Source organism: Crotalus tigris, unplaced genomic scaffold, assembly GCF_016545835.1.
Source record: "Crotalus tigris isolate CLP2741 ecotype Arizona unplaced genomic scaffold, ASM1654583v1 scf7180000024419.1143555, whole genome shotgun sequence".
In the NCBI taxonomy this organism is placed as follows: domain Eukaryota; kingdom Metazoa; phylum Chordata; class Lepidosauria; order Squamata; family Viperidae; genus Crotalus; species Crotalus tigris.
In genome coordinates, this window is record NW_024100585.1 from 713,081 (window position 1) to 730,314 (window position 17,234).

At 36.0% G+C, this 17,234-nt stretch overlaps 1 protein-coding gene across 3 annotated transcripts in view; it reads left to right on the top strand.

Annotated features, from left to right (window-relative positions):
* LOC120301983 (synuclein alpha interacting protein) overlaps positions 1–17,234 on the top strand; it is a 119,696-nt gene that overhangs the window by 63,549 nt on the left and 38,913 nt on the right. For all 3 annotated transcript variants that reach the window (XM_039329856.1, XM_039329859.1, XM_039329857.1), the window contains exon 3: positions 9,191–9,263. In XM_039329856.1, coding sequence (XP_039185790.1) covers positions 9,191–9,263 — 73 coding nt within the window. The remainder of the gene's footprint in view (positions 1–9,190; positions 9,264–17,234) is intronic.

Here is a 17,234-nt window from a genome sequence, read left to right on the forward strand (position 1 = left end):
ATTCCATTATTAAAATGCTATCATTCTAAGGCTTACACTTTGCAAAATCTTACAGAACTAATGATGCATCTTATTTCAATGTCCATAATGAGATTGTGACTACAGATTATTTTATGTTATGAATACCAGTAACAATTTTAAATCAAATAAATGTTAAATGCTCAGTAAGTAAGGGTATTAGACATATTTGTGCAGATTTTCTATTTTTATTCTGGCTTTTATGTGCCATTGTTCTTTTGTTTAATTTTCATTTGCTTGAACAAATGAACAAATTCTGAACAATTTTTCTTTCTTTGTGTTGATGTTTAATTAAGGCAGGGACTGTAAATTTATTAGACAGTGCTCCTAGTATAATGTATTCAGAATAATTGTCAGTTTATCACTGTAGAATAAAGGAACATATCCCAGAACCTATGGAAGCATAAAACAAAGCAATCTTTTCTTCCTATAGCATCTCACTAATGAATGTTACTGTCAGTTCTAGAAATACAAATTCTCCAGTCTCATAATGAGTACTGTAAAACACCATTGACTACATGCAATTAAATAAGGCAGTCTTGTGCCTTCCCAAGAATGCCAGTGTGGATGGGGTTATGGTTTTCTCCTTGATAGTTCATTGATTAGAGTATTTCAGAGTAATATCCTGATCAAGGAACTACCAAGGAGAAAACTACATCCCCACCAACACTGTCAGGGCAAACTACTGTATTTGAACAGGATGCAAACACCAAACTAATTACATACCTACCATAGCAGTAGAGTTCCTTGGGCAAATATCCCCTAATGTTTCATCTGTTTACCTCCAATGTGAAAGTGACATGAAGCAGAAGAATCATACTAGCTCGGACATGGCCCAGAGTAATAAGGTCTATGTCAGATATTAGGGAATTAGGATTTTATTCTACTGGAATAAAGCATACATGGATGAGCAAGAGAACCTGGAATTGATTGAACTCTACTACAATAGTACTCCTAATGAGAAGATATATATGATATGTATGAAAGAACTATGGATGGATGGAAGATTTGCATCCACACTAACTGAGAAACTGCTTGTTACCTAATGCTTCAAAATTGTGAAGAAGATGCTTGAGAAAGACCATCTACACATTAAATCCCAGATGCAAGAATACCTGGAAAGACACCTGAATATGCAGCCAACACCTGAAGCTGGAACATCACTGCCACACCCCTCCATTACAGAGCACAACAGCTCATGTGAGTCTTAAGATGATGGACAAACTACCTATAGTCAACCCTCAAGACCAGTTACCAAGGCTCGTAGAGAAGTACCATCAGATAATATACCAAAAGGTGCCAAGAGAGCCTTCACAGCTATGCCTACTACCACCATAACTGAAACCATTGCACTGCTGTAATCCTGGAGATGTTTGGCTACACAATCAAGAGGAACAAAGGCTCATAGCACTGGCTACCAGGCTAAGAAAATACACTAAAGAAACAGAGGCCAAGAAATAAATGTCCTGTTCTCCAAAGAATCATCCAACAGCAGGGCAACAACATAGTAACAACACAGCCACCATAATTGGAACTGAACAGTACTGAAAGAATATATAGGAGAAAGAGAAGACACATAACACCAGTGCAAAGTGGCTGCAGGATGTGAGAGCACACCACAACAACCTCCCAGAACAGGAACCAGTTATTATCACAGTAACAAACATCCAATAGTGACTAAGCACAGGTAGTCCTCAACTTATGATCACAATGGAACCCGAAGCTGGTAAATGAGAGATTTGTTAAGTGAGCTTTGCCCCATTTTATGATCTTTCTTGCCACCATTTTTAAATAAATCACTCCAGGCGTTAAATTAATAATATGGTTGTTAAGTGAATCTGGCTTCCCCATTGATTTTGCTTCTTAGAAAGTTGCAAAAGGGAATCACATGCAACTATCATAAACATGAGTCAGTAGTCAAGCATCTGAATTTTTAATCACATGACCATGAGGATGCTGCAATGGTCAGAAGTGTGAAAACAGTTATAAGTCATTTTTTTCAGGGCTGTTGTAACTTTGAATAGTCACTAAATGAATTGTTGTAAGTCAAGGACTACCTGTACACCTGGCCCAGGTATGATGCATACCTACTAGCTAAAGAAATAACAACAATGCATTAATGTTTAGCAGTACAGATGAATCAGTTGCTAGCAACTAGCTCCTACCCAGACTGGCTACCACAAGGAAGAACAGTTTTGATCATGAAAGACTCCCACAATGGAATAGCTCCATCCAACTACCAGCCAATAACCTGCCTTCCCATAACATGGAAACTTCTGTCAGCTAGATAATCAGAAGGACTGGATATGGATATGGGTTCAAGAGTAGAATTACCTCCTCTACATGAATGATACCAATCCGAATGCTAAGAGCGAATGAGACATTGAATTTCTAATCCAGTTAACAGAGATCTACAGTGAGATGTCATGTGGATTGGAGATGTGTGGCCAGATGGTAGTCAAGAGAGAGTAGGCAATCGAGACTGATGGGGTGAAACTACAAGTGGGCCACATAGTGGATTACAGACCATATATAAGTACCTTGGTATCCCATGATGAAGAGACAAGCAAGACAGCAACATCTTGTATGGTACTTGTCTGTACCACCAAAGGATAAGAAAGGCCCTGAAGAGCCAGCTCAATGGGAAGAACATGATCCATACCATCAACATGTATGCCCTACCAGTTACCAGATATCCTGCCGGTATAATGAGTTGGCCAAAGGAGGACACCAAATGTTTGGTGAGTGTCAAAGCCACTGTCCTGGATGAAACTACAGCATTTAGGAGTACATAAATGAAGTGACATCCAAAGAACAACAGCTATGAGGACATCTGAGGCAGTAGCAGACTTGAGAGGAAGTTCAAGCAGGGCAAAACAAGACTCTGCATGGGATATACTATTGACAGATAGCTAAGGTGGCAGATATTGGGAAGGGGTTAGACAGGGTTGGGTTAAAAGATAAATACCAGAAGACAGCAGTAGCGATAGATGTACCAGTGCCAAATAGCACAACATAAGGAAGAAGGAGTATGAGAAGCTGGAGAAGTACCAGGGCTAAAGGAGGAACTTGAGAGAATGTGGATAGTAAAGGCCAAAGTAATCCTAGTGGATTACTCAGGGCTGTGACTCCTAAACTGGGAGAGTAGCTCCAACATATCACAGGAACATCAGAGCTCTCACTCCAGAAGAGTGTAATGTTTAAAATACCTAAGATCCTGTGCTGAACTATCAGACTCCCAGGCCTCTCAGATTGAGGAAGATACAAACTGCACATGGGGTTAGAAGGGATTTTTAAAGTATATTTGTTTGTTTCTTGGATCACACTGATGCTTTTTCTGGTGTGGTTTCTACTAAATTGAATTCTGTGCTGACAAGAAACTGGATGTTAAGGGAACAGTCTAGTCAAAGGTATGTTCAGTAGAAGCAAAACATCCATATTATTCTCCCATAAAAAACAATAGCTAAAAATCCATTACCTATGTGTAATTTATTTCAGATTTGTTCCACAATAACATAGCTATTTAAGTAAGTTAAAAAAAAACTATAATAGGCATACAGCATTTGCTAGGATTATAATTAGCTTCTTTTATCATGTGTGTGTGTGTCCATTTAAATAGTGTTTTTCAAGTATAAGATTAAACAAATAGGGCAAGGCAATATTTAAAACTCAATTGCAAGGTAGTTTGATAACTATTTCCCATGAAACTAGATAGAAGCTAAGAATGGAAGAAAGTGAAAAGTTGCTAGTTACCTAGAAAGAAGTGAGCAATGTTGCTTCTTGATTACTTAATAGATTTTCTAATCTGAAATTCTGTTTATTCTACTTACAGAAATGGCTGATATTTTAAACGTTCATATGAGGTAGAGGGTGGGGAGGAGAGATACAGGACCTGAACAGAAGAAAATCTGTTAATGCAATCAACCACACACCATTAAAATTGCAATCAGATTTTATAACATGTTTAATAGTTTTTTTTACAGAGAATTGTATATATTTTAACGCAGTTAAAATGAAATGGATTGCCATTCCATGAGAAGGAAAACAATATACAGAAAATAGGTTTGGCCTAACGAATTGCATTACAGTGGAATACTGTATATAAATTCTATTTCAATGTGTAACATTACCTGCATTCAACAAATCAAAAGTTTCTATAAGGACATGATGTTCTTTTCTCTTGTAGCTTTTCACTGGTAAACTATCAGTGATCAGTTCATTCAAGCAAATGCTTCACATATTTGTCCATTATTAAAGTCTACAAATGGAAACCTCTTTAATCCATTTCAAAAGGTTGTGATATTTTGAGGGTACACTTTAATCCAGCAGTCTCAAATTCTGGTTTCTAATCTCTTCATGAATGAAGGGGGGGAGATGCCTTTTGCACCATTTAATGGTGCCAGAGGGCTTTCTCCTCTGAACAGGAAAAATAACTTTCTATAGAAAGTTTCCTTTAATATAATATTTTAATTCTATGTGAATTCTGTTATGATTATATAAATGTTTACATAAATTAACATAACAAAAGAAACATTCATTTAACAATATCTCTGAAGTCTTTTGTCACTGCTTTATTTCAGTCAAGACATTTAAACTACAATTAATGTTGGGACTTACAATTTTTTAATGTTGAAAAGGGTTCTTCATACTTGAAAAGTTTGGGAAGCACTGATCTGATAAAGGTTTGCTTCATAATATTGATAGAATATCTGTGCTTATATTTGAGGTTTGTTTGTGCATGTGCAGTGACCCCCAAACTTTGTGGGCTGCTGGAAACACTTGGATGTTGAGAAAGTATTGTGGGCATTTTTTGCAAAATGCTTCCTCAGTCAAACTGATCCATTCATAAAAGGATTGTCACGATGAGGAACAGTTGCAAAGCACTGTTCTCCAAACAATGCCAACTTTTTAGGTTATAAGGATAGAATGGGATGAAACTAATATTTACAAAAGGACATTGCTATGTGTTTATCTATTGGCATGTAGATGTCTGAGAAAAAGAGGAATCTAGAATTAACAGAGGAGTTAGACTAAGTGAACATAATGATGCAAAAGACACTTAATAGAATTAATGGACTTCTTTCTTTATTACCAACATCTGTTTTGAACAACATAAATATAGACACTTCATGTGGAAAGTACCAGATGAACATCTTGTGAATTAAATAGAAATAGCAAATCAAATACGTAATGCAAAACAGTAGATTGAGAAGTGCAATCCGGGACGTTTCCAAAGCCAATTATCAAACCAACCATGGGTTATTAAGGGTCAAATATAGGGATTTCAGCCCTTCAAACTAGGCCAGATCAGAAAAAGAACTCCACATGAAATATTGAAATTGATATCTATTGATATAGGCTATAATAACAGAATCATGAGAATTGAACAATGTTTCTTCTTCCCTCTATCTTATATAAAGAGAGTTAATATAGAGTAACTTTACATTTTTTTCTTGACTATTTTGTTTAATCAGCTTCAGTTCATGGATTGCTATGGATTTTTCTTTCATACTTTCTCCAAGGTTATCCCAGCAGCTCTCTAATAAGGAGTTAAACATGAAAAATTAAAATGTTGAGATGTCAGCAAGTTTATGACCCTTGGCATACAGAATATAAGATAGAAGTTAAAAACAAATTTAATTCACATAGTCCAGATTAGTATAGAGTCCCCTGCTTAAGCAAGGGGTTACACTAGAAGACCTCCAAGGTCTCTTCCAACTGTGTTATTCTTTATTCTGCTATTGGACAAGATAGTAAAAAACAAAAGAGAAAATAAATCTAACATTTCAAAAAGGAATCTATCCAACTTTCGTACAAAACTAGCATGCTTACCAGGAAACCTGGAGGGTGAACATTTAGGGCAGCAAGAAGTGTGTAGAAAACTGAAAACAGAGTCCCGGTATTAATTGAGCAAGGAAAAGGAAAGGTATTTCAAGCAAAACATTTAAAAAAGGAGAGTATAACAAGAAAAATAAAAGGAGAGATATTTTCAAAAATCTCAGAAAAATCACAGGAAAATTTAGGGCTTAGATAGTAATATCCAAGAATAATTATGGAAGAAAGGAGGCAAATTAATTAAAGGAATATAGAAAAATGTGCCTAAACTTTTAACTTTGGGTGATAAAATGACAGTACTTGTAGACAGAGAATATATTCAGACATCATCTCTGTTACAAAATGAGGTACAATTAATCCAAGTGTGACATAATAAATGAAAGATAATAGATGAAATACTAGTATACTGTTAATATAGCAGTATAATAAGCTGTTAAAAGTGCTTATGGTTCTGAGTTAACCAGTAGAAAACATCACTGCATGACCTAGAGATCAGTCAAATTCAGTGTATATCTATCCCACAGTGAAGAAAAAAGGTGCAGGAGAATGCAAATTGCCCAAATTACTCCAAAGTTTGCTTAAAGTCTTGCAAAAATTTCAGCCCTATATAAAGAGAGAAATGTGAAATAAATGGGCAAATTCAGTAAAGTGGGGATAGCTCACATGAGATATCTAATGAGAACAAAAGAATGAAAAAGAGTTAGAACAAATGAAATATGGAGTTTTTTCTTTGATTCATTCACCACAGCAAAACCTTAGATCAAGGTTTTCAAACTATTTCGTGGAATTCTAGGCTTCCTCAAGAACTTGATGAGGTTCCATGAGCACCTAAGAGCAAACAAACAATTGCACGAACATAACCAATTTTCTGTCACTAGAAAAGCCTTATCTTTTCATCAAAGTTTCTGGGATTATTATACCAACAATTTCCATGGGCTGAAAATATTTAAAGACCCCTGATCTAGATGATGAGAGAATATGGAATGTGTTAAGGTAAATAATAGAACACCTGATAATTCTATTGTAATTCTTTATAGTAAATAAAGCTTATGTGAACAGCCTAAGTTTGATCTATAGCTTACGTCTGATCATTTGCCTATATAGCTTTTTTTTTTACCAAAGTCAGCATTAACTGTTGTCCCCAGATTAATGTGTGTGGCATTTACACCACAACTATGTGAGTGCTATATTGTATATTTTGTATTTCTTTGTATACTATTCTTTAAAAAGTTAGGATTATATACTGTAAGAATTCAAACTTTTTTTCAGGAATGTGTGGGGTCTGGCAATAATTGGATTGTCACTGCTATGCCATTAGAGTTAATAAATAGAAACATTATTTTTCATGTTATAATTCAAGTATCTGTGTTGTGGTCATATTCCCCTGACACACACACATACAAATTATTTGATCAGAACAATAAAACTGCTGGACAACAAAATTCCATTTCAGTAATATAGCATATAACCACCAATTTAAAATGGTACATCAACTTCTAATGACATAACATGTAATGTTATTTATCCCGGACATAATATTTATTCCTTGTTACAGCAGATCTAATTCTGCAGTAATTTGTTAGGACACTAACAAATTACTATAGAACAGCTGCAACAAAAATTTTAGCTGCATTGTATGTGATGTTAGGTTTTTTGTCTGATAAAAGAATAAAATTTATATATGATGTGATGTGATATTATTATATTATTATATTATATTATATTATATTATATTATATTATATTATATTATATTATTATATTATGACTTATACATGATTATCTATGGGAAATACAGGTACTTTTAAAAATTACTATAGTATATACTTGTGGATCAGCCCTTCTGCAGATAAGCCAAATCCAATTTTGGGAATGTATTTTGGCACCTAAAGATTTCAGCTTATCCAAGAGTTTGTTGTATAATATTGACTCTTTTTCTAGTCCTGCAATTCCAATCTAGAAGTTGTGTATGCAGTTTATGTGCATAATAATGCTTAAAAAGGAAGGATATCACACATTGCTCTAGTCTAGAAGATCTTAATACCTCTGTTTCTCTTCATATGCATTATATAAAAGGCATTCAGATGTACTGTATTTCCCAACTATTCATAAGAATATGGATATTTAAAAAGGATTGGACCTGAATCTTATGTTCTGCAACTAATTGCCCCCCCCCAAAAAAAGACTTATTAGTATTAACTGACTGGACCAGCTAACACCAGGTCCTCTAGAACTCACGAGAGCTTAAACTGCTTGATTGGTTGGTTTACACTACATTAAAATATTGTATTAAGATATTAAGATAAGATATTGCTGATAGAGATGGAATTGCCTTTCCTTCCTTCCTTCCTTCCTTCCTTCCTTCCTTCCTTCCTTCCTTCCTTCCTTCCTTCCTTCCTTCCTTCTGTACTGTTCTAGAATAGCAGCATTATTGCCCATTCTGTAATACGAGTAGTATAAGTACAGATATTATAAGATCTGTAGAAAGATTAGCTTAACAATGCTAGATTATATGGGTGACATCCCAAAAGGAATTATTGCAATTTACCAGACATTTGACACTGTTTAAAAGTGAATCCAATGATAACTTCATGAACATCAAATTGTATCAAAATAGAAAGCAACCTTTATTTTGATGCGTAATCCATGAGAATTTGGTTTATTTTCCTTTATAAGATAAAAGCATAGCAGAGAGCATTTCTGTATTTTGGCTATTTTTAAGACACACCACTTTAAAAACATAAACTATGTAAACAGTAAAAAACAAAATCCATAATCAATGCAACAGTGATCTAAGAGTTCTGCAATGTATCCATTACTCATATTCAGTCAGCCACAATGCTTGCTTGGATGTTTAATATAATATTCCTAGAAGCACTAGAAAATTACACTGCAATTTAGATGGATTCACTTTTTATGTTTTTATAAAGCAAACAAGCTAGAAAGCATTTTGCCATTTGGATGTTCTTCTCATTTATCTCTTTGATCACATTGGGCTTATCTAGGAAATGTGAGTACCTCCTTTTGCTTTGTTTGATTTTGAAATCTGCTGTGGGAAATTTACATTGCAGTGGATTAGTCTTTGTAGATTATAGTCAGTTGACTTAGTGTGGTTGAATTTCATGCAGACTTGCTTTCTTTCTGAAAGATGAATCCTTATGTCTAAAAGCAAAACTTCGAGCTGTATCCAACTGTGTTTGCCCATCAGCAAAATGGACACACACACACTGTATAATAAAGCAATGGATCATATATTATTCCATTAAAATGAGGCAGTTTCTTTACTCATAGCATAACTGAATTTTAGTTATATGTGATTTTTAATTCTTATTTTTCAGTACTCAGTAACTTCCTTCAAGACTATCCCAGAATTACGTAGGAAGTGTGATTCGCAGAATGAAGACAGAACAGGTATGCTACTTTTTGGAAACTTCATTTTTACAGTTGGTACAAAGCAGGGTGATTTCCTCCCCTTCCCTTCAACCTAACAGTCTCCTTACAGCTCATTTTGTGTGATAATTTTCCGTAACAATGGGTTTCTTCATTGCTACCATCCAACCCCAATCCTAACCTCAGTTTTTCCCTCTATTTTTTTAAGATGTTAGATTATTAGCAACGGCACCAACAAAAAGTTCCATAAAAGGATTTGGTGCTAGACAGCAAAACACAGAGTTTAATCTCAGCAACTCCAAACCACAGTATATGCAACAATTTACTGAAAAACCCGAGAAACCATTAGTGACAAGACATAATGATGCAGGCGCCAATGAAAAAATGTTGGATACATTTACTGCACAGATGGTCATGACCAGTTTGAAGCATAATGTTTTGCCAAATTCTGAAACTCTATCAAGAATGCTACAAGATAGAATCTACTCTGAAGCATGCTGTAACAGTTAAGATGAAAGCAAAGTTTTTGAGTTTAATAGTGTAAACTAAATGAAGAGTCATGGACTGAGATGAGAAACAGCTGGAGACCTTCCCCCCCCCCCAACAAAAAGTGCATTCAGTGTTGTTTTTCAGTTTGTAAATCGGATTAAGCTCTTTTGTTTCTTTCTTCAACGAGAAGCAAATTCTATGGATGAGAGTAACATATCTGCACGGCGCTTTGAAAACCTAATTATGCATAAATCAAATGGTGGTTTCATTAATATTTTAGAATGTGAAGTGCCCATAGTAGTGATTTGAAACTTCAGTTTGTGTTAGGCTTTTGAGAGTATTTTATTTCTGTATCAACTTTCATATGACAGAAAATTGCCAACAATTGTAACTAGCATTTTTCTATTGAATTCTTTTGTTACAGCCATTAATGACCAAATTGCCCATCCCTTTATAGTCTCACACAAGGGAATAACAAAAACCAATACTTTCCTCTTTCCTCATGTTGTTGTTAAATCTCCCTACTCTTATATAACTATAGTGATGAAATCAGTTTAATCTGCTTTTCTTTAAAAAAAGTGTAAATACTTGTTGTATAGATGTGTCTGTATGAGGTGTGTGTGTGTGTGTGTGTGTGTGTGTGTGTGTGTGTGTGTGTGAAAACCAGTGTGGTATGGTGATTAAATTTTTGGACTAGGACCGGGGGGTATCCAAGTTCTTTCCCTCCCTTAGGGATGGAAACTGATTGGGTGACTTTGGCCTAGTCAATTTCTTTTAGCCCTAGTCTGGAAAGTCCAAAAACATTGATTTAGCAACCTGATCAGAGTGGTAGATTACTGTCCATAATTTCAATAGCAATAGCAATAGCTCTTAGACTTTTATACCACTTCACAGTGCTTTACAGCCCTCTCTAAGCAGTGTACAGAGTCAGCCTATTGCCCCCAACAATCTGGGTCCTCATTTTACCGACCTCGGAAAGATGGAAGGCTGAGTCAGCCTTGAGGTGGTGAGACTCGAACTGCCAAACTGCTGGCAGCCAGCAGGCAGCAGAAGTAGCCTGCAGTACTGCATTCTAACCACCGCTCCACCAGGCTCATGAATGAATAGGTCTTAATCCACTTCAGCCAATGGATTTACTTGGGGTGTTGATGATCATAATTAGGATATAAACATGTGAGTATGAATGTTTGCAGCTTTTCCATACCTAAAATTAACCCTTTTAATCAAAAGCATATATTATGCAGCGTGGTATTGCTAAAAATTTACAATTTCCATTCAGAAGGTAATTTATTTTACACTGTTTGCTTCTTTATAACGAATCATGAAACATTTCTATCTCAAATTGCTTCTCAGCCCAAGGGCCAATAAAAGAGAGGGGGACTGATTCTTACTAAAAAAAAAATCTGATTTTCAGGTCAGTATTAATATAAATAATACACATAAACCATCTTTACTTTTTTATTTATATCTTGTCTTTCATTCAGTATCTTAACCCATCACTTCCTCTTCACAATTTCCCCCTAAAAGCCACCCTTTGAGGTAGGTTGGACTAAGATTAAAAACCAGACCCACATCATTTAGTGAGCTTCCTTGGACTTGAACCCAGGTCTTCCCAGCACTGTTCCAGCATTTGAAACACCACATGACCCTGACTTCAATGCCTAGCAGTTGACAACCCTTGTTTCTATTGGTCTCGTCTTTATTCTTGCATCTTCCAGATGTATAAAACCTGCCTCTATATATTCCTGAGAAGTCCTCCCAACCTCTTTTTATGGACTCTATGTTTAGCAACCTTTCACAGTCCAGGCAGTGCTTTATTGTGGGTTGTTAAGAATGTTGGTCTGTCAGAAGTAGAATCACAATTTGCCTTCTCTTGAGAAAGAATAATTGAAGAAAGTATATATAGTAATGAAAAGGAGAAAAAGAGAAAGAGAAAATAACACATGATAAGTATATGGATATTTTGAGTTCTGTAAAGACAAAATCAGCCAATGGCTTCCTCTACATGTTAAATCCAGAACAACCCAGCTTCTCTCCAGCCTTGGCAGCAGCTCCTTGCTTTCTTTGGTATGGATAGACAGTTGAAAGGGTTTTCTTTTCTATTTTTAATCAGTCATGTCATGGTTTGTCACGACTTAAAAGAACTGTGATTCATCCAAACTATATGTTAAATAAGCCAACTTCAAAACATGATTTATAAGATGATTAACCATGCTAAATTGCAATTAAACTAGTGTATAAGCAAAACTTTCCAGTTTTTTCATACCAGTCCAAGAGGGAATATTTCAAAAGTATGGGAGGCAGTTGCTCCTTACTAGCATCTGAGACATTTTTGCCAATTAAGACAAAAACTGAAATAGTTTCAGCGATACTTCTTATAATTGAAGTATATATATATATGATCCGTCTCTGTTTATTAGGAGCAAGGCTAACCATTAACCATTCTGATAACTTTATAAACCATTTAATCATTATGAAAACTTCATAAATCGTTTAACCATTCTGATAACTTCATAAAACATTTTGCATTTTTTATTCCAATTATGCACAAAGACATTTGATAGGTTATGTTACTTTGGATATATCTATGTGTTCAAAGGTATTAGTTTCCATTCTGTCTAGCCTGTAATTGTGCATTAAGATGGTATCTCACTGTGAGTAGTAAGTTTAACCAGCTTTATTATACTACAAGTGCAAGCTGATTGCCCTCCGGAAAAAAAAGATTAAGAAGCTAGAAGCAGAATTGTATACACCTAGTCTGGTTCCAATGCAGCCATATACCTTTCAATTAGATATCTGAACATGTTAAGGCATCACCAGAGGGGATACCGAGGCTCTCAGCCCATGGAAAGTCAGATACGGAGCCTTCTCAGAGACACTCACAGAATAATCCCCCCCCCCGCTTCCAGAGTTATTCTTTATTATTATTATTATTATTGAAAATTTTTAAATTTTACAAAAGAATTCCCTTCCCCAAACCCCCCCAACCCTCCCATATCCTCCCTCACCTCCCCAAACCTCCCATACCCTCCCCCAACCTTCCCAGAGCTGAGTACAGGCTTAGTTAAAATTTTTCAAAAAAACTTAAAACACATATAAATCCTAAGCAAATCTAAATACATTAAATTAAACAAGTTATCTTCTCTTAAAAATAATAATTACAATCATTAAACACGTTATAATATACTCTAAACATTTTCTAATATCATACTTATATTATTATTCATCATTCTTTATAAACTCCCTCCAAAACACAAATTTAAACATTACTTAAAACATTAAAATTCCCTTATACATATTTAAAGCAAAATGTTCCTTTAAATCTATACATACAATATAAAATCTAATCTCTCCCTCTTTCTTTATCCTAAGACACAAAAATAAACATATAAACATTCATTATACCATTAAGACTAAATACTCTTTTGAATACTCCTTGAATTGCTAAACTTAAACTTCTTATCTAAAATTTTCATTCAATCTCCATAATCTTCTCTCCTATCAAAAAAAACTTAAAACACATATAAATCCTAAGCAAATCTAAATACATTAAATTAAACAAGTTATCTTCTCTTAAAAATAATAATAATAAAAAAATTATAATTACAATCATTAAACACATTATAATATACTCTAAACATTTTCTAATATCATACTTATATTATTATCCATCATTCTTTATAAACTCCCTCCAAAACACAAATTTAAACATTACTTAAAACATTAAAATTCCCTTATACATATTTAAATCTTTACCAATAACCAATTCCATCCACAATAAACACATTCCTTATCAGTCTCTCTTATCCATAAACCTCGAAAGAAGTGCTTTGAAATCTGCCCTTAAAGGTTGCTCCAAAAAGTTTATAAATCTTGCTTCTCCCGCAGACTCAGGAACCAATACTTGTGAGGCTTCCTTAACCTCCTTCTTCTGTTGCTCCTTTTCTTTACGTTTATATGTTGCACGGGTTGTCCTCTGCTCCTTCATCTCAACTTGTTGAGGCCCCTCGAACTGAGATTTCCCATTTTTCATTAATATAGGCTCTTCAGACTGCAATTCTACCCTTAAAGGTTGCTCCAAAAAGTTTATAAATCTTACTCCCGCAGATTCAGAAACCAATACTTGTGAGGCTTCCTTGACCTCCTTCTTCTGTTGCTCCTTTTCTTTACAATTATATGTTGCACAGGTTATCCTCTGCTCCTCCATCTCAACTTGTTGAGGCCCCTCGAACTGAGATTTCCCAATTTTCATAAGTATAGGCTCTTCAGACTGCAATTCTACCTTCTTCTCTTCCAAAGCTTTAAACATAATAGATGGCGATGAACATACCCCCAGGACCGAAGTGTAAAAATCTTTTGCCTTAGAAACAGTATTAAGTCTATAACGTATCCCCAGGTAACTCACCACCATTCCAGTCGGAACATCCCATCTGAACAAGATTCGCCTCTTTTTAAGTTCATCTGCTAAAAAAGCAAACTCCTTTCTTCTTCTTAAAATTTTAGATGGGATCTCCTTTAAAATTATAACATCTTGTGAAGCAATTTGAAACCTCTTCTTATAAAAAGCTTGTATAATTTCGTTGCGCAGGGATCTTTTACCAAAATAAATTACCACATCTCTTGGCAAATTCTTTTGCTCTGCCACCACAGAGTTAACGCTAAATGTTTTTTCAATTTCACTAAGTATTTCCTCTTTTTCTCTATTCAAAATCACAGCAAAGTCATTTGCAACCATCTCTCTCAGATCTCCTTGCACAGACTCTCTCAAGCCTCTAATTCTTAAAGCATATTCCATTTGTCTATATTGAAGCATAAGAATCTCATCTTGAAAATTTTCCATCTCTTTTTCCATGCTTTCAAATTTTCCCTCCATCAATTCCACTTTTTCTGCTCCCTCTTCTACGCGAAAGTTCAGCTTTTCAAGAACAGAGGCAACTCCTTTTAAAGCCAAAACTATCTCTTGCCTCAAAATCTTATTATTTTCCTCTAAAATCTCTTTCATTTCTCCCCTAATTTGAGATATAACATTTCCCATCATGTCTTGCAAATCCTTCACCATTATTGACTGTGCCAAAGAAGAGGGTGAAGCTATTGATTTAGGTTGTTGCGCTGATGATAACACCGAAGAAGAAACCACCTTAGGAGCTGTAGGAATTACTGAACGCTTTGGAGCCATCTTAAAAAAATCTTTACTCCTTCTTAAAAATTACCCCCCCCCCAAAAAAAAGTTAAGCAAAAGAAAAAGAGAGATTAACTCCAAAAAATCAAAAAATCGTTCAAAAGGAAATCATTATAATAAAAAGAAAAAAGTTAAAAAAAAGAAAAGGGAAAGGGAAAAAAATGATTAAATAGAAAAAATCCATTCCATTTTTTTTAAAAGTACAAAAAACAAAACAAAAAAGTTAAACAGAAATAATAATCCTCTTAAAATCCAAACCCAACATCAAAAAATCATTATAAATAAACAAATCCACATTCCGTTCCAGTCATTTAAAAAAAAGGGGGAAAAAAACACCGAAAAGCCTGCTGATCGCCATTTTACTTTCCCTTTCAACAAAGGAAAAAAAATTAAAAAAGGGAATATAAAAGTAAATCTTTAAACTTAAAATCCAAATAAGATCAGAGAAAGCAAAAGCAAAATCCTCTACTCAGCTCTGTCCGCTTCTAAGAAAAACTCACCAGATCACTTTAATCGCGGAAGTGGTTGCAGCGGCTTGTTTTGTCCCTAGAGACAAAAGCAGCTGGGAAGCGGAGACAGTCTGAACTCCGTGGGAGCACTCTTTTCACCCCCAAAAAATGGCCTTGGGGTGCATAAGAGGCTCTACCACTATTCAGACAATCCTCTTCCCCCTCCTTTTGCCCGGGAGGGGGATTTTGAACCGCTGAACAGCTGATGTCCGCTGTTCATAGCGATTCAAACACTTACCCAGGACGGCTACAAAGTAGCCGCCATCGCGCACGCAGATCCACCGGAAGCTTCCAGAGTTATTCTTATTATAGGTCAGGTTCATCTTTTATATTTCTAGTTCATAATTTATATATTCAAAGTTCAAAAGATGCTTATTTTCAATTTCTTCAAGATTTTACACATACACACACACACTTACACACACATACATAAATGCTAGTTTTTTTTAAAAAAAATAATAATTTGCATTGCAGAAGTTCAGCAGGAAATTGCAGATTCAGAGTTCCCAAAGACTAGTTGTTTCCTTCTAGATTTTGCTTCTTGAAAGGCTGACAACTGTACTTGCAAAATTTTCATAGATAAAATGGCCAAATTTATGGCTGAGGAAAAAAATCAGCTTTATGTTAGCGGTCTAAGCAAATAAAGAGAGATACACAATTGGTTTTTTTTTTAACTTTGAAAAGCCATGTGTGTCTTTTAAGAAGTGTACAATAAATAGACATTCATAAAGTGAAGCTTTCTTTGTTATAGAGTCAGCAGGCAGAAAGAAAAAGTAGAGAATACACATTTATTTACTGTGATTTCAAATCAGTTACTGATTTCTCATGGCTGCCTGGACTACCCCCTGAAGTTTTCTTGATGAGGTTTTTCAGAAGTGGTTTACCATTGCCTCCTTCATAGAGTTGAGAGCAACTGGCCCAAGGACACTCAGGAATGGAACAACTGGCAACTGCCACCTCACTGCAGTCACCTTGCCGCAGTCACCTATTCATGGCCACCTTGCTGCAGGACACCCTGCCCCAGCTAACGTGCCACAGGGAAAACTCACCACGACCTTGGACCTTCTGCTCAGGTTTCCAAAGCCAGCCTGGCTTAAGGTAGGCGAATGTTCCTGCCAGCCTGCATCCCTTCTCTAAAGGCTTCCTCACCTCGCTTTCTAGCATCCCCCACCCATGAAAAGTGGGCTAAATGGGAGTCATTGTTCTGCACGTATACACACACATACATCATTCCGAGCTTGAGGACTTTTATCTGCATCCAAACTGGTAAGCTGCCAGTCACACCCCGGCTTGGGGAGAAAGACCTCTCCTTCAGCATGCTGGCAGCTCCTGGGCAAGGAGAGAAGCAAGCAGGGACAGTGACAGGGTGACTCATTCCCGACAGTGGGCTAAGCAGGAGCCATTCTTCTGGGCTGGATTCTTAAGTGGGAAGAGCCTTTGCGGCATTGTTGGGAGAGAATTCTGTCACCATTCCTGCTTGCCCCTCTCCCCACCTTTCGTGTGGGGTGAGGAAGCCTTTGGAAGAGTGTGGGCTGATGGGAACTTTCACCTCCCTTAAGCTGGGCCGGCTTTGGAAACCAGAGTGGAAAACCCAGGGTTGCAACAAATTGTGCCCACTGCAAGTTTGTCAGGGCGAGGCATCTCACAGTAAGGGGGGGGGCATGGCAAAGTGGCCGCAACTAGGTGATGGCAACAAGGTGGCTGCAGCAAGTTGTCCTAGACTCCCCCAGCTGGCTTTGTGCCTAAAGCTAGACTACAACTCATAGTCTCCCACTTTCTTGCCTGATGCCTTAACCACTATACCAAATTGGCTCT